At 43.5% G+C, this 24,761-nt stretch overlaps 3 protein-coding genes across 12 annotated transcripts in view; all 3 read right to left on the bottom strand.

Moving 5' to 3' along the window:
- LOC126070059 (protocadherin alpha-13) overlaps positions 1–24,761 on the bottom strand; it is a 252,746-nt gene that overhangs the window by 174,787 nt on the left and 53,198 nt on the right. The window contains exon 2 of one of the 9 annotated variants that reach the window (XM_049873844.1): positions 3,070–3,684. The exons of 6 other annotated variants lie outside the window; for them this stretch is intronic. In XM_049873844.1, coding sequence (XP_049729801.1) covers positions 3,070–3,684 — 615 coding nt within the window. Of the gene's footprint in view, positions 1–3,069; positions 7,739–9,930; positions 13,542–24,761 lie in introns of those variants that run through there. 2 more of the 9 variants (XM_049873841.1, XM_049873840.1) reach the window with 2 other exon arrangements.
- Positions 1–24,761, bottom strand: part of LOC126070063 (protocadherin alpha-10-like) — a 166,722-nt gene that overhangs the window by 131,893 nt on the left and 10,068 nt on the right.
- LOC126070062 (protocadherin alpha-11-like) lies at positions 14,170–24,472 on the bottom strand. 2 transcript variants are annotated; one of them, XM_049873855.1, is made up of 2 exons: positions 21,589–24,472; positions 14,171–16,421 (listed from the first exon to the last, which is right to left on the bottom strand). In XM_049873855.1, exons 1-2 carry the CDS (start codon positions 23,182–23,184, stop codon positions 15,522–15,524), a joined length of 2,496 nt encoding a protein of 831 aa, XP_049729812.1. In that variant the 5' UTR covers positions 23,185–24,472; the 3' UTR covers positions 14,171–15,521. The 2 variants fall into 2 exon arrangements, with proteins under 2 accessions (XP_049729811.1, XP_049729812.1); XM_049873854.1 differs by lacking the exon at positions 21,589–24,472 and having other exon boundaries at positions 14,170–20,727.

Here is a 24,761-nt window from a genome sequence, read left to right as displayed (position 1 = left end):
TTTATTCTTTCAGCAAACAACACAATAATTAAATATATAAGGTAAAAACTAATAAGGATTTCGAAAGAGTGGTGATGGTTGCAAAACATGGTGAATGTAATTAACGTCACTAAATTGTATACATATAAATGTTGAAATGGCTAATATTTTTATATATACGTTTTACCACAATAAGAAAAAAAATTAAATCTATGGATGCAACAAGGAAAAGAAGAATTGAACTAAAGGCAAAAAAAAAAAAGAAACCTAGTAAAGATAACCTTTAAAATATTATAATAGGATTTCATTATACCCCTCTTACAATTGGAACGCTTTCTAGTAAACTAAATTATGTAAGCATCTAGATAAAGCAAAACTTACAGTCAAAAACTTGATTTTTCAATAGAGTATAACATTCCTTTGTGATAGAATCCCATGATTTTAAATATTACCCATTGAATGGCAATTCCTTAGTTTCATTCTCTCTTCCCTGAACTCCAGACTCATATGCCCAATTGCTTACTAGTTTCTTCCACTTTGAGGTTTAAAAAAAAAAAACTCTAATTTAGCTGGACCAAACTGAAGTCTTGTTTCCTCTGCAGTCCTTCACATACCATTAAAAGGCAACTCCATTCTTCCAGCTTCTAAGGCTAATAGCATTTGTATAAGCATTGACTATGTGCCAGATAGAGCTCTAAGTATTTTACAAATCATAATCCCTATTTTACCCCTAAAATAAAGGAAGCACCGATACAAGTCCTATTTTTCACATATGTGGAAACTGAGGCATATAAAGAATAAATAATTTCCTAAAATCACATAGCTAGGAACTGGTGGAGCCATACTTAGTCCAAAATAGTAGGCTCCAGAATTCCTACTCTCAATCATTATCATCTGCTTACCAAGCTTGTCTGTATGTTGACCTTCGAGTCATTCTTGTCTCCTTCTTTCTCTCTCACCTCATGTTTGATCTGTCACTAAATCCAGTTATCTCAACTTTCTAAATTTACCCAAACTTCAACTACCTCACATCACTTTACTCCCACCATGTATTCCAAGTCACCATCATCTCTTGCCCAAACTACAATAGATCCCTAAACAGAGTTACTATTCATAAAGAAAAAAAAGGACAAAGGATAGAGGCTTGGCTGCTCCAACTTTAGAGGCAGAATAGAAGATGATGAACTAGCAAAGGAGATGAAAATTGTCAGTCAATTCACAGAAAAAAAGCAACAGAATTATGTTCCTGGAAGCAGGACCAACTTCATGAGTGTGCCACCTGATGTCAGAAGGGCCCCATGTTTGTTTTAATGCTCTGCTGTTGCTATCTTCATTTTTTTTTTAATTTTTATCTTTGAACTTGTGTGCTTAAGTGAGGTCTGAGGGACCATGGAGCATGTACATGAGCAGAGAAGATACGCATGTTCATCACCATTTCTTGCCGTCTCAGTCACACATTGCATTCATGATACACCATGAACACAAAATTCCAATGGGTCCACGATGCATGGGAGTTCAGCAAGACTCAAATGAAGTACAGCATAAGCATGTTACATCTATGATTGAGTAAGCAGGGTGCTGACATCCCTGAGAAGCCACGTTTTCCATCTGAACCAGTACTTGCTTCAAATGCAAAAGAAAGCACTGGCATTCTAAGAAACACAGACGATCAAGGAACATTATAATATCCTTTCTTACTCTTATTATTTCCCTGTATTTTCCAACCACCTACACTGAAAAAGATGACATAGAAGGAAAGGGAAAGACATAACAACCCATAGATCCTTTCTTCCTTAGTCCGTCTTTACACACCAATAAGCCCAAGGTAGAGTGTTAGTATAATGTGCAGATATCAAGAAGTGAAATATGAACAGGTGAGTTAACTTTGTGCACTGTTTCCACTGTTCTAGAAAAAACAAAATGCATATGCATGTATGCTAAAAAAATACAAATTGTATAATTTCACTGTTCTGCATATGAATTACATGGTCTTTTCTTTGCATTTAAAATTTGCATTGCACGATATAAAGATAAGTGGTAAAATTCATGAGAATAATCTTTCATTTTTCTTTACTTAGGGCGGTATTGGAAACTCTGGTGGCATAGTTGTTAAGCGCTACAGCTGTTAACCAAAAGGTCGGCAGTTGGAATCCACCAGCACCCCTTGGAAACTCTATGGGGCAGTTCCATTCCATTCTATAGGGTCGCTATGAGTCGGAAGCGACTCCGCTGCTAAGTGTTTGGTTTTGGTTTTGGTTTAGGGCGAAATTAAATAGTAACTAAAAAAGAAACTGTGACAAGTAGAGAGACAGACCACAGAAGAAAGGAAAAAGCTTTATATAATTAGTATCTTTAATAATATTTTTTTCTGCTTTTTAAATAAGGTGTACTGCATTTTCAGTTTTCACTGGGCTCTGTGAATTATGTAGTTGCCCTGCCTGGAAGTCAAGTGAAAAAAAGTGAATTGAGGAGTAGGGATTATACAATTGAGTTAAATGCTGCTGTTAAGTAAAATGAAAACCGAAAAGTAATCATCCGGTTTTGCATTTGAAGTCACTTAGAAATGTGAAAACTTAAAAGTGTCAAATATCACCATATAAGGAGCCCTGGTGACACTACGATTAAATGCTCCGCGGCTGGTTGGCGGTTGGAAACCACACGCCGCCCTTCGGAAGAAAGATCTGGCGATCTGCTTCCGTAAAGATTACAGGCAAGAAAACCCTCTGGGGCAGTTCTACTCTGTCACGTTGGGTCGCTATGAGGTGGAATCTACGGCACCCAACAACTACAACAATGTCACCTTATAGGTGAGGTCTTCCCACGCTACCCTTCCTAAAACTGCGTGCTGCTCCTTTCACCCTCTATTTACTTATCCTGCTTTTTTAAAATATCACCTATCAACTGACATACATAAAAATTTTTTTTTTACTATATATTTACTTATTTATTCATTATTTGAATGCTGCTACTAGAATGGAAGCTCAACAGGGCAAGAACTTTGTCTTTTGTGTTCATTAATAACCCTAATGCCTAGAACGGACAGCTATAGGGAAGGCCGAAATGATACTACAATTTTAAGTGCGAGCTCACCTCGTTCGAATGTTCTGAATCCGCTTCTCTCTGGCCAGTTTCCTCTGCAGAATCCAGACAAGGAGGGAGTGAGGGGCTGAAGGCCATGAGGTCGGTCTTGGGCGGTCCTTCCCCAGAGCACGCCCTCTGCCGCCTCTGCTGAGAGTATGACCAGGTCCCCACCGCGCTGGAGCACACCAGCGTGGGCTTCCCCGGCCCGCACACGCCCTCTGTGGGCGGTGCAGAGCACCGGAGCGCTGTGTACAGCAGCAGCGTGAGCACCAACAGGCTGGACACTGCGCAGATGGCGATAATCAGGTACACGTTGATATTCACCAGCGTCGCCTCCGGGCCAGCGGAGCCCGCCGACGCCCGCGAGGACGTCTTCAGTGCCTGGCCGCTCTCCACCAGAGACACCAGCACGGTGGCCGTGGCTACCAGAGGCGGCTCCCCATGGTCCTTCACCAGCACCAGCAGGCGCTGGCGGGGCGCGTCCGCCTCGTCCAAGGCGCGCGTTGTGCTCACCTCGCCCGTGTACAGACCCACGCGAAATGGGCTGCGCGCGCCTCCCGCTGCCGGCTGCAGCTCATACGACAGCCATGCGTTGTAGCCCGAGTCGGCGTCCACTGCGCGCACCTTCGCCACCACTTGGCCCGCACCCACAGACCACGGCACCAGCTCGCTCACCGCGCCGCCCGCGCCGCCCGACCCAGACGACAGCAGCGCTGGAGGATTGTCGTTCTCGTCCAGCACGAACACCTGCAGCGTCACGTTGCTGCCCAGAGGCGGGAAGCCCGCGTCGCAAGCGCTCACCTGGAACTGAAGCAGCTCCAGCTCCTCGTGGTCCAGCGGCTGCAGCGCGTACACCTTGCCGCTCTCGGCGTGCACCGACACGTAGCTCGACAGCGCGCGCTCGCCCACCCGCCGCTCCACCAGCGAGTAGGACACCAGCGCGTTCTCCTGCGCGTCCGCGTCTCTCGCCGACACCGTGAAAATGTGGCATCCTGGCGGGTTGTTCTCCTTCACAAACACCGTGTACTCAGGCTGGGCGAACGTGGGCGCATTGTCGTTCACGTCGGCCACCTCCACGGACACACTGACTGTGGCCGACAGAGAAGGTGATCCCCTGTCCCGTGCTGTCACCACCAGCGCATAGGTCGACACGCTCTCGCGATCCAAAGCGTCGTCCAGCACCAGCGAATAATAGTTTTTGAAGGTGGACACCAGTTTGAAGGGGGTATGGGGCGTCAGGGAGCAGATCACTTGCCCGTTGGTGCCTGAATCGCGGTCAGACACACTCATCAGGGCGATGACAGTGCTAGGCTGAGCGTCCTCTCTGACCGGGAGTGACAGAGAAGTGATGGTAACCTCTGGGGCATTATCATTTACATCTAGTACTTCCACCAAAACAGTACAATGACCGGCCATTGGAATATTTCCTTTGTCAACGGCCTCCACGGGTATTTCATACAATTTCTTTTCTTCGAAATCCAGGTTACCTTTTGTCCTAATTTCTCCATTACTGGGGCTTATGATAAATGCATATTCTACTGCAGGCGATACAGGCCTTCTGAATGAGTAGACTATGTCTCCATTTGCGCCATCATCAGGGTCTGTGGCATTTAGCTTGATCACCAATGTCCCATTAAATGCATTCTCTAGCACTCTTACCTTATAAATGGATTGGTCAAATTCTGGAGCGTTATCGTTCACATCCAGCACCGTGATCAGCAGCTGAACTCTGCCGGTTAACTCGGGTTTACCTCCATCACTGGCTGTTAATAATAAACTATGTTCCTGAATTTCCTCTCTGTCTAATGATTTCCTTAGCACAAGTGATAATAAAGACGTTTGCTCACGATTGTTTTGTGCGTCCAAAGCAAAAAAATCATTGGGGTCCAGTCGGTAGGTCAAGGCCGAGTTTACTCCAATATCTGCATCGTATGCGCCATCTAGTGGAAAGCGAGTTTCCGGAAGTCTAGATTCTGCAATGCTTATCCTCTTCTTACTTTCAGGGAACACCGGCGGGTTGTCGTTAATGTCCCTCACCTCCACCTCCACGTGGAAAACCTGCAGCGGCTTGTCCACGATCACCTCCAGGTGGATGCTGCACACCGCGCTCCGCCCGCACAGCTCCTCGCGGTCGATCCGAGAATTCACGAACAAAATGCCGTTCTGCAGATTCACCTCCAGAAGGTCCGCGCGGCCTTTGGACGCCACCCGGAACAGGCGCGGCACCAGCTCGGCCAGCTCCAGCCCCAGGTCCTGCGCGATGCGGCCCACGAAGGTGCCGTGTTTGGCCTCCTCGGGGACCGAGTAGTGGACCTGGCCGCTCCCGGCCTCCCAGGCTGCGAGGAGCAGAAGCGGGAGCAGCAGATGTGGGGCTCCTGGGCCTGCTCGCCAGGAAGTCAGCATGGTACACTCAAAAGGCTTTCGAGATATCTGAAGTAGTATATATAGAATGCCTTACCACAAAGTGATTCTCAAAACCCAACTTAACCACCTTCTACAGCGAGAGGACTCGCAAAGATCTTTCCTCTAGTGCCGAATTCTCTGGAGGAAGAGGGTGAAACGGTCTTCGCGGAAACATTCTCAGTGAAGAGCGACACCAAGCGCATGATTGTGTAAGTGATATTTTTCATTGACAGTTCGTTTTCTTGGATTTCCTGATGTTTTCATTGCAAATACCTAGAGAGTAAATGTTTCCTTTCCAAAAAGTTTAGTGTATTCTGCTCAGCATTGGATGTTAGCTGACAATTGATTGATGAGTTCCATTTTCCATAAATGCATTTGTGCATGAGTAAAACTTCCATGCAGAGTTTTAAAAGAACATTCCACATTCGCTTTGGGATAATTTACATATATATACAAAATACATTCAAACATATTTATATATACATGCATAATTTATATACATATTATATAATATATATATTTATTTAAACTTGCTTCTCTAGGGGGTGGAAACCTGTTGTTGATCTCCTTCCCTTCCTCTCTAATGTCTACCATTTACTTGATACATTGCACTTCGAGTTCCATTTCAGTTGCTTGTATCTACCCTCATACGACTTTAAGCCTACTGTAGTGGGTTGACTGGTAGCCCCCCAAAAAATATGTCCCTGTTCTAATCCGCAAAACCTGTGAATATTAATTTATATAGGAAAAGATGTAATTAAGTCAAAGATCTTGATGGGAGGAGTTTATCCTGGATTATCCCGAAGGTCCTAAATGCAATCACATGTATCCTTATAAGACAATCCCACAGAGGAAAAGAGACACAGAGAAGAGATAAGAAGGAGAAGAGGAGGAGGTATTGTGACTATGGAGGCAGAGATTGGAGTGGTGCAGCCACAAGCCAAGGAATACCAAGGAACAGCCTCCAGAAACTGGAGGAGACAACGAACCAGTTCTACCCCAGAGCCTCCAGAAGAAGTGGGGCCTACTGACACCTTTATTTGGAATTCTGGCCTCCAGAACAATGAGAGAATAAATTTCTGTTGTTTTAGCAGTCCCAGGAACCAACATATCTACCCACCCAAATTCTTTACTTGGACACTTTATTTTTCATTTTCAATCTCTTTCTTGGAAATTTTATATTTTCATGGTTTTATATTTTTCTCTAAGAGAATAACTCCCAAATTTATATCTGTAAACTCCCCTGAAAGCCCATATTTTCAATCACAATGCTATCCTCCTAAAGCCTCAAGAGCAACATTTTCTTAATTAATTTTCCCACTCCTTCCTCTCCATTCCCTAGCTGCACAACAAATACACAAACACGCTGTATCTCCAACTCTGTTCTGCATCTTGGTTAATGGTAATCTCATCCTCCCAGTTGATCCAACTAAAACATTGAGTGTGATCTTCTACTTTTGTCTTTCTGTTATCATTTGTATTGAATCAATCATTATCTGACTGATGTACCTTGCCAATGCCTCTGGTACCTCTTTCTTTCAATCTGTTTCTACTGCCATAAAAATTTAAGTCTCCATTACTTGACATCTAAACTAACATTAAAAAAAAGTCTTTAGTAGCATCAATTCCTGCCTCCAGAATCTCACTTGCTCCATTTTTCAAGTACATATTCACCAGAGCAAATTCTGCTGATTTGTTCATACGTATCTTCCCATCTATACTACCTTCCTGTAGAAATGTAATCTACCCTTCAAGACACCTTTTAATGAGAAATTGCCTAATCTGTGAATACTACTCCCATTTCTAAGATGGAGGGAATTACCCAGGCAATATATTTCAGTATCATTTACCATACCAATACCATATACTTATTATTGATTGAACACACATTCCATATGAGAGAATAGTAGGCAAAAGGCTAGAGAGTTTAACATTTTAATACCAGGTTGAGGGACTTAAGGCTTTATTCTCTGGTCAAGAAGAAGACTCTGAATATTTTTGTTGAAGAAAGTTACAGCATGTACAATGCCCTTGAGAAGATTCACATGGTAATGGGTTTGGAGTCCTCCAAACTGAGTATGAACCACTTCTCACTACCTATGTGGCTTAAGCACAAGGTTTCTCATCTGTAAAATGGGGGTGATAACTATTGCCCCTGCACTATAGGACCAATGTGATAATTAAATGAGACAATTCAATTAAAGATCTTAGCATGGGGCCCGGAAAAAAATAGGAGCTCCATAACTATTCTTACATTTCATTTAATCCAAATTGCCATTAATTGTAAGATGCACCATTACTTATGTGCCAGCAAAAAGGAAAACAGCCAATTAAATTATTATAAGTATAAATTATAAAATGCACCCCAATTTAGGTAAAGCTAAAATATTTTCAAATTAAAAAAATGTTTTATTATACTTTAAGTAAATAAGAATAGGATAGTAGCCAACCCCATTTAAAAGAAAGAAGGTATTCGGTGTGAACAATAACAGAAGAGTATTCATCTTAGAATCAATGGTACATAATATAATTTTCTTATTGCTATTTGGAAGGAAATTATTCTGAAATAAGATTACGATCAAGGGGAGTATTTTAATGGTCTCAGCACCTGAGGAACAGTTAGGGAATCTGGCTACAAATATATGGGAGTTATTTGTAACATTGTGCAACTTTTCTGTAAGCCTGGAGTTATGTCTGAATTTTAAAATATTTAAGAGACACCCAAACAAACACCTGTCCAGTTTTTATTCTAATATACTAACATTTTCAAGGCCAATCATTCTTAGATAGTAGAATAAATTATAGGCCACTAAAATAAAACAAAACCCCAAACAGTAAATAGCACATCAAATCAAAATAGTAGCTTCTTCTTACTGACTACATTAAGTACACTCTCTCTAACAAACATAATTAACCCAGAAAAAACATAATTAGCTACTAGAAACTACTTCTTCATAGGAAGAGAAAAATAACATTAAAAGATTCCCAAAAGAATTGTACCGTTTCTATCACTACACCAATATATCGACAGTTTTTACACATTTAATTGGGGAGCTTTGTGATTCTCCTTTATTCCAAAATACACTCTAATTAAAAAAAAAAAATTTTTTTTTTTTGCTTCTTAAGATTTAGTTCCCTCATCTAAAAAATCCTGGAATAATACTATCTAATTAGAGGGTTGTTATGAAAGTTGATTGAGATAGTATATGTAATGGTGTCTAACCCAGTATCTGGTGAACAATAAATAGAAAATAAGTATGAATTTCTCTTTTTCTTATGCTACTAAATTCATCTACAAAAGTTTCATTCAATTTTATACCCTGGAACAATTCAATAATAGTTTTTTTTTTTATTATTAGTTTCAGAGTAAGGAAATTAGTTCGTTAGTGAACAAAGTATTTGGGAAGGCCCAGTAAATTTATTTTCATATAAGGATTCATTGGCTTTATTGGCAGTATTCTTGTATGCTAAATTGTAAGCAGAAAGAGGCTAGAATGCAAACTTAACAAATATCACTACCTTGGAATTACTTAGAAAGTACATTTAACTTGATAATTATGCCTAAAAAGACAACTACTTTTATGATTCTGCAGGCAGCATAGACCATGTTTTCTAGTCGATTGATAAACCGTAAAATTTGTTTAATCTACCTAAAGCAAAAATGAGATATAGTCTACATAAATATAAACTTGGGGAATAAATATTTAAATAATCCATTCTCTTCATGCACTCAGTACTTACAAGTTTAAGTTAAAATGTGGTTTAAGGAAAAATTATTTATTATGATTAAACACACTTAAGAAAAAGGAGAAGTGTGTATAAATAATAATGAGGGCAGTAACAACACTCATTTAACACTCATTATATTCCAGCACTATTCTATTTAATTCTAGTTAATTTAGGCCCCCTCATATATATATTTTTTCATATTGAGATGCTTGTGTCTACAACATAATCGTAAATGGCTCTTAAAAAAAAAGAAAAAGTTGTGTGTGTTTGAGGGTAGACACACAGAAAGAAAGAAAGAAGAGAAATTCAACTAATAACATCTGGGAACTCTATGCACTATTCCTGCAACTTTTCTGTAATGCTGAAATTATATTCATTTTTTTTAACTTGAGATGTATCAAACACTTGGGCAGATTTTACTGTAACATGCCAATATATTTTCAGCGCTAGTCATTCATATGTAGTAGGATAAATGATAGGACAGAAAAATGTAACAGTATGGTAAGCCTCCATTCTACCTCAACATTACATTCATTAAAAATCAATGTTGGGCAAACATACTAAAACTTCGGAATGACTACAAATGACCATATTGCAGAAGAGGTAGATATTTAATGCTTTAAAACAAAACGTTATGAGGAAAGTAGAAAAAAAAAAGAAATAGTTGTAACAAAAAGCAAGCTTTAAAAAATATATATATATATGTATATATATATTTAAATTATACAAATGACTTACTTCACAGGAAGGATTTAAACAATCTTCTGATGGCAGAAGGCTGGGGCTGAAGGCCATAAGGTCGGTCTTGGGCGGTCCCTCCCCAGAGCACACCCTCTGCCTCCTCTGCTGCGAGTAGGACCAGGTCCCCACCGCGCTGGAGCACACTAGCGTGGGCTTCCCCGGCCCGCACGCGCCCTCTGTGGGCGGCGCCGAGCACCGCAGCGCGGTGTACAGCAGCAGCGTGAGCACCAACAGGCTGGACACCGCGCAGATGGCGATGATCAGGTACACGTTGATATTCACCAGGGCGGCCTCCTGGCCCGCAGCGCCAGCTGACGCCCACGACGACGTCTTCAGGGCCTGACTGCTATCCACCAGCGACACCAGCACGGTGGCTGTGGCCGTCAGCGCGGGCTCGCCGTGATCCCTCACCAGCACCAGCAGGCGCTGTTGTGGCGCGTCCGCCTCGTCCAGGGCACGTGTAGTACTCACCTCGCCAGTGTACAGACCCACGCGGAACGGGCTGCGCGCGCCTCCCGCCGCCGACTGCAGCTCATATGATAGCCAAGCGTTATAGCCCGAGTCTGCGTCCACCGCGCGCACCTTCGCCACCACGTGGCCCGCACCCACTGACAGTGGCACCAGCTCGCTCACAGAGCCGCTCACGCCGCCTGACCCAGGCGGTAGCAGCGCCGGCGCGTTGTCGTTCTCATCCAGCACGAACACCTGCAGCGTCACATTGCTGCCCAGAGGCGGGAAGCCCGAGTCGCGCGCGCTCACCTGGAACTGCAGTAACTCCAGCTCCTCGTGGTCCAGCGGCTGCAGCGCGTACACCTTGCCGCTCTCGGCGTGCACCGACACGTAGCTCGACAGCGCGCGCTCGCCCACCCGCCTCTCCACCAGCGAGTAGGACACCAGCGCGTTCTCCTGCGAGTCCGCGTCACGCGCTGACACCGTGAAGATGTGGCAGCCCGGCGGGTTGTTCTCCTTCACGAACACGGTGTATTCCGGCTGGGCGAACGTGGGCGTGTTGTCGTTCACGTCAGCTACCTCCACTGATACTTTGGCGGTGGCAGACAGAGAAGGCGAGCCACGGTCCCGTGCTGTCACCACCAACATATATTCTGACTCACTCTCATGGTCCAGAACGCCATCCAGCAACAGCGAGTAGTAATTCTTGAAGGTGGACACCAGTTTGAAGGGTACATTGGGTGTTAGTGAGCAGGTCACTTGCCCATTTGCCCCAGAGTCTCGATCGGACACGCTGATCAGGGCGATAACAGTGCCCAGCTGAGCATCCTCTCGGATGGGGAGCGACAGCGAAGTGACTATTACCTGAGGGACATTGTCATTCAAGTCCAGAACTTCCACCAGGACTGTGCTATGACCTGCCATGGAAGGAATTCCTTTATCAATGGCGTTAACCTGAATTTCATACTCAGTATTCTCTTCAAAGTCTAGTTTCCCATAAATTCTGATGTCTCCGGTGTCTGGATTTATTGAAAACATGCATTTCTCACTCACTGGCAAAATCATTCTGATTCCATAGAAAATCTCTCTATTTAGTCCGTCGTCTAGATCAGAGGCATTCAGTTGAATGACTCTTGTTCCGTTTTGGGCATTTTCAAACAACGCTACTTTATAAATAGACTTATCAAACGCCGGGGCGTTGTCGTTCACATCCAGAACGGTTATTAGAATCTGAACAGATCCTGTTAGCTCCGGTTTACCTCCATCGGTAGCCGTGAGCAATAAATTAAGTTCTGGTATTTCCTCTCTATCCAATGACTTCCGAAGAACTAGTTCAGGCAATATACTTTTATCGGTTTTCGTTGTTATTTTAAGTTCAAAATGTTCATTTAGACTTAACCTATAGGTCAAAAGAGAGTTTCTGCCGATATCCGAATCTGAAGCGCCCTCTAGAGGAAAAGGAGAGTCCAGAGGTGCAGATTCAGAAATAAGTACCTTTTGTTCTCTTTCTCTGAAGACCGGCGGGTTGTCGTTAATGTCCCTCACCTCCACCTCCACGTGGAAAACCTGCAGCGGCTTGTCCACGATCACCTCCAGGTGGATGCTGCACACCGCGCTCCGCCCGCACAGCTCCTCGCGGTCGATCCGAGAATTCACGAACAAAATGCCGTTCTGCAGATTCACCTCCAGAAGGTCCGCGCGGCCTTTGGACGCCACCCGGAACAGGCGCGGCACCAGCTCCGCCAGCTCCAGCCCCAGGTCCTGCGCGATGCGGCCCACGAAGGTGCCGTGTTTGGCCTCCTCGAGGACGGAGTAGTGGACCTGGCCGCTCCCGGCCTCCCAGGCTGCGACGAGCAGAAGCGACAGCAGCAGGCGCCGAGCTCCGCGGCCTCCTCGCCAGGAAAACACCATTGCAGATGAGGAGGGCTTCTGAGGTGACATGCCACATTTAAAGGAGCGCTTGCACGGAATATTTGAGTATTTGCCCTTGTCTTTGAGTATGTATTAAGTGAATTCTACCCCGCATTTCGGTCAATATGGAGTCGATCCTGTTCTGTGAATGGTTGGGATCTTTGGGCGCGGAGACAAAATTTTCGTTTTTCACCTTTTGAGTGTAGAGCGACACCATGTGACTGACTATGTAAGTACAAGAAAGAGCCTGAGGTTCTCCTTTTTGGTACGGCCATTTCCTAGTTCGCTCTAAATTGTTTTGACTTTTGCATGTTTTCACAAATTATTTGTAATGGCCCATTTAGTCGAAATATTTTGTGATATTAGTAACGAAGCAAAAATACTTTTATTATGCTGCAGTTTTAGTAATATCGTCTGCTTCAAAGTCTATCTTAAAATGATCATTGAAATCCGGTACATTAGAAGCTACTTTTTAGCTATGGAGAAGAAAATAAAGATTCACATACATCATCCCGAATCTACTCAATGGCAGTGGGTTATACATCATTCCTGTCCTCATGTAGCTTAAAATTCAGTTTTAATCGCTTTATTTTACCCTTCACGAGCATGGCATTGTTGGACTTTAGGAGACAGTCAAGAATTCTCTTGTTAGTAAGAAAAAGAAACTAAAAGTTTTTCTTAACTAAAAATATTCCATTTATATAAATTGTTTTATTCATAGTCTAGTAAAAAAAAATTTTAGTGAATATTAGAATTCATCATAAATATGGAAGGTGTCCCTTTTTTTGGTTCCTTGATGATTAAATGTGATGACTTTTTGTACAGCTGCTCTCATTCCCATAACATTCTAAAATGAGGCTAAGGGACAGATTCCTGAAGGTTTTACTCTAGCAGTAGTACATTGTTTTCATGAAAAATGTAAGCTGAAGACTCCAAATTTTTACAATATTCTATGGTGGCAATGGAGGACTAATATGAAAAAGGTCTCTTGAAGTGTTTTGGAGCCTAATTTCATTGATACTGACCTTTTTGGTTTCCCTCTAAATCTTTCCCTACAGGCTACTTTGTAGTTACTCAGAATGTGATTCTCTTCAGAAAATAAAAATGGTGACTATGATGCAAAGAGAAGTCATAAAACCTTTCATGATTTTGTTAACTCAAGACCAGCCTTAAGGGAAAACAAAACACATATAAGATGCCACAGCTACTTGTAAACAAGTAAATAAAGATTTTGTAAGATCATTAAAATCCATGTCAAAATCTTTAAACCAACAATTTGTCCATGTTGCTTTTACATCTAAAATGTTAAATCCTCACAAATAGAAAAGAATAACCAAGAATATGGTAGCCAAGAATATTTCTACAAGTATAAAAAAAAAGATAAATAAACTATTAAGCTGGTTCTTAATCAAAAATGAATTTAAATGTTAAGGCTATCAGACTAATTATTTAAATTATCTAACATCACCAAGTATCTTCATTTCCAATTTCCATTTTCAAAAATAATTAATGAACTCTAATTGCTAAGGAGTTTTAATGAAAGAATATTACTTTATGTAGTCTTCACACATTGTTGGACATAAATAAGTTATTGAAAAGATAGGAACATCTGAAGTTAGCTTAATGCATAAATGACTGAATTAGAAAATAGGTTGAAATTATAATTTTACACCATAGAATATACTCCTGATTAATAACAAATATGAAAGACACTAAATTTGTGGAAGATCAGGTAATTTGGAATTATCTAAAATGTTCACTGATTACTTACAAAATGTAAAAGCAGTAGTGTACTTAAAATACCCCTTTATCTTTCTTTATTACATTTAAATTACTGAGTCATTCCAAGTACTTTATTTGTAGATGGGTAATAATGTGGACCCAACCAAATATTCACATTTATTACATATATATATACAAATTTGCATAAATAATATGATTGCTTAATCACTTTGAGTCTGAAATGTTTTATATCTGGTTGTCTACCTAATTCTTAAAGAATTTTTTAGCCAATTATATTTGAGGTACAAAGGTTCTTGACCTGAGACTCAAGAACAGGCTTCAGAGATGGTACTCATGGACTCCTCAGATTATGTCAAATGGTATGACATGTAACATTAGGAGGAGAATGCTTTCATCACATGCTCGAAGGGGCCTGGGATTCAGACACTTTACATAGAGCTAAGAAACACTGAGTTAGAAGAATGACTAAAGGTAGATGATCTTTGCTAGAACCTTCAGATGAGATTATACCACGTGGAAAGAAACTTTCACAACACTAGAGATAAAACATTTAAAGCAAGAGCATTTAAAACGTGAAACGAAAGAAACTAATAATTGCCGATAGACATTCAATAAGATTCTTAACTTTTTCCTTTCTAACTGAATCCACAAAAATTTAGGAAAGAATGCCTACTAGCATACATTGCAGGTAATTATAAGCCTATATGCATGCCTCTAACAAATTTGAATGATTTGATGGGGTAATTTGATTTGATCTAGTTTACTCAGAAAGCGCAAATCAGGGAGCTCTGTTGAGCATCTGGTAGTTGATAAGCCTACCCCCATTTCATGGAACAAAATTAAAAATGGGCAGAACTTTGTTATATTACTTCAATTGAAAAACAGATAATTACAACGCAAGACTGGCTTTTTTCCTGCATATACTGTAAAAATTAGCTTTATTACAGCTGTAGAGACAAAGCTAAAGATTATTTAATGGATAATAAATGACCGATGATTGTTTAACGCCTTAGGGGAAAAAAAGTAGACCGGTTCAGAACTAATCTTTGATCTAAACCTAAAGTGAGAAAAGCCAAGTGATCTGATAATGTGAAAACATCAAGGCAAAGGCTGTGAAAACACAACGAAGACGAACGAACTTCAGTGACCTACAGTAAGTAGCTACATTAAAAACCAAAAAACCCACGGCTGTCGAAGTAGCTACATTACTGAGGATTATTAGTGAAATGAAGTGACATCGGTAGATCAGTGAAAAACAGAGATTACTTCTACTCACGCGAAGAGAGAAAAGTCATTCCTGCATCCTGTAATATTTTCTAACCAAACATTAGGAGAAATAGCACATGCATTGACTAAAACTAATTCTTCATATGATTAAAAAAATTAGATATGTGTATCATGTAACATTTCGCTGACAGAACACTGCTATTTAAAACACTATTCAAATTAGAGTATTAAAAATTATCTATGAAATAAAATGAATTTTATAAAAAATTAACGTAGACTTCCTGAAGAGATGGAGTCTGTACAAAACTCACCTGTTCAGGGTGATTTGATCCTGCCTCCAACCTTTCCTCTCTGTCTTGTCTATCCAGACCCGGAGGTAGGCTGGGGCTGAAGGCCATGAGGTCGGTCTTGGGCGGTCCCTCCCCAGAGCACACCCTCTGCCGCCTCTGCTGTGAGTACGACCAGGTCCCCACCGCGCTGGAGCACACCAGCGTGGGCTTCCCCGGCCCGCACGCGCCCTCTGTGGGCGGCGCAGAGCACCGCAGCGCGGTGTACAACAGCAGCGTGAGCACCATCAGGCTGGACACTGCACAGATGGCGATGATCAGGTACACGTTGACATCCACCAGCGCCGTCTCCCGGCCTGCGGTTCCCACTGACGCCCGCGACGACGTTTTCAGCGCTTGGCTGCTCTCCACCAGCGACACCAGCACGGTGGCTGTGGCCGTCAGCCGCGGCTCCCCGTGGTCCTTCACCAGCACCAGCAGGCGCTGTTGTGGCACGTCCGCCTCGTCCAAGGCTCGGCTCGTGCTCACTTCACCCGTGTACAGCCCCACGCGGAACGGGCTGCGCGCGCCTCCCGCGGCCGGTTGCAGCTCGTATGACAGCCAAGCGTTGTAACCCGAGTCTGCGTCCACCGCGCGCACCTTCGCCACCACGTGGCCCGCACCCACTGACAGTGGCACCAGCTCGCTCACAGGGCCGCTCACGCCGGGGGACACAGGTGGCAGCAGCACCGGCGCGTTGTCGTTCTCGTCAAGCACGAACACCTGCAGAGTCACGTTGCTGCCCAGAGGTGGGAAGCCAGAGTCTCGCGCGCTCACCTGGAACTGAAGCAGCTCCAGCTCCTCGTGGTCCAGCGGCTGCAGCGCGTACACCTTGCCGCTCTCGGAGTGCACCGACACGTAGCTCGACAGAGTGCGCTCACCCACCCGCCGCTCCACCAGTGAGTAGGACACCAGCGCGTTCTCGTGCGCGTCCACGTCGCGCGCTGACACCGTGAAAATGTGGCAGCCCGGCGGGTTGTTCTCCTTCACGAACACCGTGTACTCGGGCTGGGCGAACGTGGGTGCGTTGTCGTTAACGTCGGCCACCTCCACTAATATGCTGGTTGTGGCGGACAGAGAAGGTGATCCCCGGTCCCGCGCTGTCACCACCAGCTCGTAGGTCGACACGCTCTCACGGTCGAGGACGCTGTCCAGCATCACTGAGTAGTAATTCTTGAAGGTGGACACCAGCTTAAAGGGGATGTTGGGCGTCAGAGAGCAGGCCACCTGCCCATTGGCACCGGAATCACGGTCGGATACGCTGATCAGCGCAATGACGGTGCTAGGCTGAGCGTCCTCTCGTACGGGGAGGGACAGGGAAGTCATGGTGACTTCAGGGGCATTATCGTTGGCATCTAAGATTTCTACCCACACTATACAGTGACCTGCCATGGGCGGATTCCCCTTATCTGTGGCCTGTACTTCAATTTCATAAAACTTGTTTTCTTCATAATCTAAAGTTCCATTGACCCTCACTTCTCCATTATTTTCATCTAGTGTAAATAAGGGTCTTCCATTGGGCTTAACTGATATCAAAGTGTATGTTACCTCTCCATTGACTCCTTCATCTCGATCTGTGGCATTTAACTTTATCACAAAAGTTTCTTTAGCAGCGTTTTCCAGCAATCTCACTTTGTATTCTGATTGATCAAACTCCGGATCGTTGTCGTTAACATCCAGTACGCTGACCAAGAGCTGAACGGTGCCTGTGAGCTCCGGTTTCCCCCCATCTGTAGCAGTCAGTAGCAAATTAAGTTCCGGAGTTTTCTCTCTATCCAGAGACTTCTTTAATACAAGTGACAGTCTTTTAGTCATCTTACTACTTGTTGGTAATTCTAAAGAAAAATACTCATTTTGACTTAATCTGTAGGTCAGTAGAGCATTCTCTCTTGTATCCGCATCGGAAGCTCCCTCTAGCGGAAAACGCGAGTCCGGTTGCTTTGATTCAGAAATCTGCAGCCTTTGTTCTCCGAGGGAGAACACCGGCGGGTTGTCGTTAATGTCCCTCACCTCCACCTCCACGTGGAAAACCTGCAGCGGCTTGTCCACGATCACTTCCAGGTGGATGCTGCACACCGCGCTCCGCCCGCACAGCTCCTCGCGGTCGATCCGAGAATTCACGAACAAAATGCCGTTCTGCAGATTCACCTCCAGAAGGTCCGCGCGGCCTTTGGACGCCACCCGGAACAGGCGCGGCACCAGCTCGGCCAGCTCCAGCCCCAGGTCCTGCGCGATGCGGCCCACGAAGGTGCCGTGTTTGGCCTCCTCGGGGACCGAGTAGTGGACCTGGCCGCTCCCGGCCTCCCAGGCTGCGACGAGCAGAAGCGAGAATAGCAGACCCCGAGTGCCCGACTTCCCTTTCTGAGAATCCAACATCGCACACAAAATAAGATCCTTTACTCTTACAGAACCAGTTATTCCAGATTAAGGATAAAAATCTCGCTGAATTTTTAAGAAGTTTTAAAGGATCCTTTAACAGTAGCAACCGGCATGATGGAGTCCTTTTGCATGGTGAGTGCCTGTTCGGAACAACCAATCTATGAATGAACTCTTTCCATCAAGTAAAGAGCGACACCTTGTGCCTGAAACTGTGAGTACTGTACGCTACAGTCAACGCCACAGAATTTTAAAGGGGAAAAAATAATGTCGTAAGTTTCAAGTTATTCTACCTTAAAATAATATTTTTTTTTATTTATGGCACATTCACATTTTTAGTCATGTTGAAGCTGATGGCATATAGAAAATGATATGTGGAAACCATTTCTAATGTCCCTATTAACATCAAATTTAAATTTTTTGTTTCTATTTTGATTTAGAGTTATAAAATTGTCCTTTTACTTACCTACACACACACGGAAAGAGAGCGCTCAATTCTATAGACAGCCTATCAAAAACTAGGGTTAAACATTTCCTAAAGATATTGTTCCTCACATAAAAATATTAACATAGAAAGGTTTAATGCCCATCTTAGTTATGATATTATACAAAATTAATGATGAAGATACTGATGACTTTTTCCTAAGCAAACCAGAAAGAAGGATTCGCCGATATATAACTTGGACTTGATTTTCCCAGATAGGACTATGCTTGAGGAGAGAAAAGATTTACCGAAGCTTTTTTTTTATATTACAGTGAATAAAATAATAGCTCTGGAATCTGAGAAATATGCACTTGAATATCATCTCTACCATGTACCTTCTGGATGGCACTAGGCAAGAAAGATAAATATCAAGGCTTCTGTTTTCTCATCTTTAAAATTGGAATAGTCATGTGTACTTTACAAGTTCTTATAAAGATGAAATGAAATAATGCATGTTAAGCCTTTCACACCATGTCTAACAAATACAAATAGCTCAGACAATGGTGGTTTATTATAATTAGTGACCAAGGTTTGCTCTTGTTCTGCAGCTATGGATGAAGATAATTCCAGCACCATAAACTAGGTCACAGTTGTCCCTTTTCTGAAGATTTCCTAATGTTCTTTTTCATAGAAATCATCCTCCTAGAAGTCATCTTTCTGGATAGAAAATAGCTACTAATGCCTTCTCAGGAGCCCTGGTGGTGCAGTGGTTAAGAGAACGGCTGCTAACCAAAAGGTCAATGGTTCAAATCCACCAGCTGCTCTATGGAAACCCAATGGGGCAGTTCTAATCCGTCCTATGGGTTGCTATGAGTCCTAACTGACTCAAAGGCAGTGGGGTAATTTGGTAGAATGGAGCAAAAAAAAGTAATCTTCCACATTATGTGATACACATCCTTATACCTGATGTCGTTGATACAATTCTGACTCATAGCAACTGTATAGGACAGAGTAGAACTGCCCCATAGGGTTTCCAAGGAGCTGCTGGTGGATTCCAACTGCCGACCATACATATGGCTCTTAACTACCGCACCACCAGGGCTCCAAAGGGTATGCCGAAACCCTTACAGTTCTAAAAGTGTATGATGTAAAAGTTCTCTGAAATCCCTTTTGAAAAAAATCACAAGAATATTATATTGGGATAAAAAAGATTTTGCATCAAATATATCTAGAATGTACAATTTTTAATTCTGAAACGTGATTTACATCATGATGGCCAGGTGGAAGTGCCTTTATAAGTATCCCATGGTTCTTATGCTTAAGTTGTTAAAAGCAATGTCATTTTGAAGACCACAAAGTTCCAGTGAACAAAACCATCAGTATCTCACTTAGCCATATATAAGAGGACTCTTTTAGACTGAAAGCATAAAAAAGTTCTGATTTTCCTACCCTAAAATATTTCCATACAGCTTCATGCCAGGGACCACGAATTAAAAAATGTAAATGATACTCAATGCAATTGAAATGTTTCAAATTCCTCCAAATAAAATAGAAGAAGGCAATAAATTAAATTGGAGGAGAGCAGCAACGGATTCAGCTGGAATTAAGCAGAACTGACTTGTCTTAGGAGCCCTGGGGGCACAGTGGTTAAGAGCTCAGCTGCTAACCAAGAGGTAGGCAGTTCAGATTCACCAGCCTCTCTTTGGAAACCCTATGGGGCAGTTCTATTCTGTCCTATAGGGTCACTATGAGGTGGACTTGACTCGATGATAATCAGTTTGGTTTTGTGTTTTTTTTTTAATGTTTAAGAACAAAGAACAATGTTATCTGAGACAATTGGAGACACTGGAAAAAATGATCTTGAAATTAAAGAAAAGGGGATTAAAGAAAAAGAAGTAAAATCACTTCCAAAGGCACCAGCTGAAAGCCACTGCAAATATATCTCAAAAAGAAAATGCAATAGATTATAAGGAAACCAAACTTTTAATAAAATGAGGCTGACTCAACCCAGTCCTTCCCCATTGGCAACAGTTAAACTTGCAGAAAAGAAGGCAAGAATTCGAGCACGTTATAAGATCAAATCAAACATTTTACAAAAGTAAATATTAATATTATGGTAATTTCGAATAATAAACATAACAAGGAATTGAGAACACCAATTGGATAACAGCGGAACTGTGTTCCATAAGGTTTTAAATGAATGATTGTTTGGAAGTAGATCGCCAGGCCCTTCTGAGGCACCATGGGTGGGCTCGAACTGCCAATCTGTTGGTTAGCAATCAAGTGCGTTAACCGCTTGCATGATCCTGGGAGTCCACCCAATTAACATTAATAGAAAATACATCACAGAATTACTTTACTTACATTCCCGCAAATCTCCTCTTGGTCTCCACTGTTTCCCAAACCTGAACCAGCTGGAACGCTGGGGCTGAAGGCCATAAGGTCGGTCTTGGTCGGTCCCTCCCCAGAGCACACCCTCTGCCTCCTCTGCTGCGAGTACGACCAGGTCCCCACCGCGCTGGAGCACACTAGCGTGGACTTTCCCAACCCGCACGCGCCCTCTGTGGGCGGCGCCGAGCACCTGAGGGCAGCGTACAGCAGCAGCGTGAGCACCAACAGGCTGGACACCGCGCAGATGGCGATGATCAGGTACACGTTGACATCCATCAGCACCGCCTCCTGGCCCGCTGAACCCGGCAACGTCCGCGACGACGTCTTCAGCGCCTGGCCACTCTCCACCAGCGACACCAGTATGGTGGCTGTGGCCATCAGCGGCGGCTCCCCGTGGTCCTTTACCAGCACCAGCAGGCGCTGTTGTGGCGCGTCCGCCTCGTCCAGGGCGCGTGTCGTGCTCACCTCGCCTGTGTACAGACCCACGCGGAATGGGCTGCGCGCACCGCCTGACGTAGGCAGCAGCTCATACGACAACCACGCGTTGTAGCCCGAGTCTGCGTCCACCGCGCGCACCTTCGCCACCACATGGCCTGCAACCACAGACCACGGCACCAGGTAGTTCACCGCGCCGCCCGCGCCCCCCGACCCGGGCGGCAGCAGCGCCGGCGGATTGTCGTTCTCGTCCAGCACGAACACCTGCAGCGTCACATTGCTGCCCAGAGGCGGGAAGCCCGAGTCGCGCGCGCTCACCTGGAACTGAAGTAGCTCCAGCTCCTCGTGGTCCAGGGGCTGCAGCGCGTACACCTTGCCGCTCTCGGCGTGCACGGACACGTAGCTCGACAGCGCGCGCTCGCCCACCCGCCGCTCCACGAGCGAGTAGGACACCAGCGCGTTCTCCTGAGTGTCCGTGTCGTGTGCCGACACCGTGAAGATGTGGCAGCCTGGTGGGTTGTTCTCCTTCACGAACACCGTATATTCAGGCTGGGCGAACGTGGGTGCGTTGTCGTTCACGTCGGCTACCTCCACGGACAAGCTGGTTGTGGCCGACAGAGAAGGTGATCCCCCGTCCTGCGCTGTCACCACCAGCGTATAGGCTGACACACTCTCGCGGTCCAGAGCGTTTTCCAGAACTAACGAATAGTAATTCTTGAAGGTGGACACCAGCTTGAAGGGGTCATGGGCCATTAGGAAGCAGGTCACCTGCCCATTGGCGCCAGAGTCCCGGTCGGACACAGTGATGAGAGCGATGACAGTGCCCTGGGGAGCGTCCTCTCGTACAGGGAGCGATAACGACGTCACCATCAACTCGGGAGCATTATCATTGACGTCCAAGATTTCTATCAAGACAATGCAGTGACCAAACATTGGAGGGCTTCCTTTGTCAACTGCTTCTACTTGAATCTTATATAATTTAGCTTCTTCAAAATCCAGTTTTCCACTTACTGTTATTTCTCCGCTGGCTGAATCTATGCGAAAAGAGGCTTCTATGTAAGGGGAGGCATCAGTTGCGAAGGAATAAAGAATGTGGCTGTTTGAGCCCTCGTCCAGATCTGAGGCGTTTAGTCTAATAACCAATGTACCATTTCTTGCATTTTCCAGTAATTTTACACGGTAGACTGCTTTGTCAAACACTGGGGCATTGTCATTTACGTCCAGTACTGTAATACATAATTCTACGGTGCCTGTCAGCTCAGGTTTACCTCTGTCAGTTGCTTTGAGCACCAAAAGAAGCTTTGAAGCAACTTCCCTGTCTAAAGATTTTTTTAGTACTAGCCCGAGCGGCTTTACCTGCTCGTCGCTGGTTGGTACATCCAGGGAGAAATACTCATTGGGGCTCAGTCTGTAAATCAGCAGAGCGTTCTCCCCAACGTCTTCATCAGAGGCGCCCTCTAGTGGTAAATGAGAGTCAAGAGCTCTAGTTTCAGAAATAAACAGATTCTTTTGTGTCGCCGGGAACACCGGCGGGTTGTCGTTAATGTCCCTCACCTCCACCTCCACGTGGAAAACCTGCAGCGGCTTGTCCACGATCACCTCCAGGTGGATGCTGCACACCGCGCTCCGCCCGCACAGCTCCTCGCGGTCGATTCGAGAATTCACGAACAAAATGCCGTTCTGCAGATTCACCTCCAGAAGGTCCGCGCGGCCTTTGGACGCCACCCGGAACAGGCGCGGCACCAGCTCGGCCAGCTCCAGCCCCAGGTCCTGCGCGATGCGGCCCACGAAGGTGCCGTGTTTGGCCTCCTCGGGGACCGAGTAGTGGACCTGGCCGCTCCCGGCCTCCCAGGCTGCGACGAGCAGAAGCGACAGCAGCAGGAGCTGGGCTTCCTGGCCACCGGGTCTGGAAGCTAACATCGTGCCTCTCTTCTGGCTAATAAATAAATATTTCATGACTCGAAACATGTAGTTCTTCCGAGACCTTTCCTTTCGATTCCTTGTCCTGTGACCCCAGCTGATAACACAGAATGGGTGTGTTTGTAGTCTTTAAAGAGCCGGAATAGCAGAGCTTCTTTCTGGTCCCGGCATAATCGTCATTTTCTTCTTTAAAGAACCTCTACTTGGAGAACAACGACATCCTGTGGCTCAATATGTAAGTGCGTTTGAGTTTACTCATATTTGCTTCTTTACTCTGCATTGCCTCTTTCTTAATTCCTTCGTATTTGTCTATATTTTCATTGTTGTCGTTGGCTTTTAAAAGTCTTTCATTGTATCTCCCTTGTGTGTAACCATTACCTCTTTTAAGGTCGTTTCGCTGTACAAATTAGAATTTCCAAAAAGAGCTTTATCTTGATTGTAGGTATCTAACAGGACCTGCTGCAGCACCAACTATATTACCATGTATATAAACATGAAAAAAATCCGTATTTGTAAGATATTAGTGATACCGATTTAGGGTTTTTTTTTTTAGACTTTTAGACACTGGTCATTTTGCAACGGTCTCTTAAAGTCTATTCCATTCCTAACACTCCATAATTTATTGTTTCTTTATCTTTATAATATTAAATTATTCTAACTTTTGGTCTAATTGTATAGATGATGACTCAAGATAAAAGTTTTATCTTTATTACCTCAAGATATCAGGATTTCAAATCAACAGTGACATGTAAGCTACTTGTCAGTTTATCCAAATATTTCTCTGCTTTGCTGTCAATGAATTTTCTCATCACCAACTCCAGAGAACACGATGTACATTTCTAAGACTTTTTCTCACTTTAAAGCTTTTTTTCAATCATTGTATCAGCTCAGACTGAATGTTTTAGTTTCCCTCCTGCAGGAAAACTTAAATTTGAAATATATCCATTGTTTATTTGACAAAGATAATCTGTCATCCAAAAGAACCACACTGAATCAGAGATTCAAATTATATTTGTCTGGTTACTTATACTCATTCTATTTCAGTCATGGTTTAAAGAGACTAGAATATAGGTTATTACAAACCCCATTCATTCACTCGATTTTATTTTCCCATTTTTACCTCAAATTAAAAATTGAAATTTACATAGTAATTTTTAACAGTTGCAGTAAAGTTTAGTAAAGTTTATCAGTGTTGTCTTAAAGGAGAAAAGACTTTAATCATTCTCAAAACTTTAAGAGACCAGCTATCGAATATGTGAAATCCTAATAAGATGGCAGCCACTGAGAAAATGCAAAATTTAGCTACTAAAAAAAAAAATTGCAAATGGGAATCTTAGGTTCTATACAAAAGTGAGCTTCAATTCTTCATTTTGAAGACTTTCAAAAACAGTGATTCAATGATGATAAATTTATGCCACCAGTTTATAGTTCTAGTCACTTTTAATTCTTTTTTTAATCGTGGAAGACAAATTTATACATTTGTATAAAGAAAAGAGCAAGATAAAATTGTAGCATATTACTAAATTTAAAAAGACAGATAACTAAAGACTTAAAAACTTCCGTACATTTGCTAATTGAAATAACCCAAACCCTTTGGGTATGACTCCAAGCTTGAGTTCTGTTCC

The sequence above is a fragment of the Elephas maximus genome, chromosome 2, assembly GCF_024166365.1.
Source record: "Elephas maximus indicus isolate mEleMax1 chromosome 2, mEleMax1 primary haplotype, whole genome shotgun sequence".
NCBI classification, from domain to species: Eukaryota; Metazoa; Chordata; class Mammalia; order Proboscidea; family Elephantidae; genus Elephas; species Elephas maximus.
Note: the sequence above shows the minus strand (reverse complement) of the source record. Positions and strands in the feature narration are given on the sequence as shown.

Excerpts from the sequence above, each read along its gene's own strand:
- LOC126070062 (XM_049873855.1), bottom strand. The coding sequence starts at position 23,184 with ATGTTTCGAGTCATGAAATATTTATTTATTAGCCAGAAGAGAGGCACG. Across the intron at positions 16,422-21,588 it reads TGCACGCCGAGAGCGGCAAG|GTGTACGCGCTGCAGCCGCT; the intron begins GTGTACGCGCTG and ends GAGAGCGGCAAG.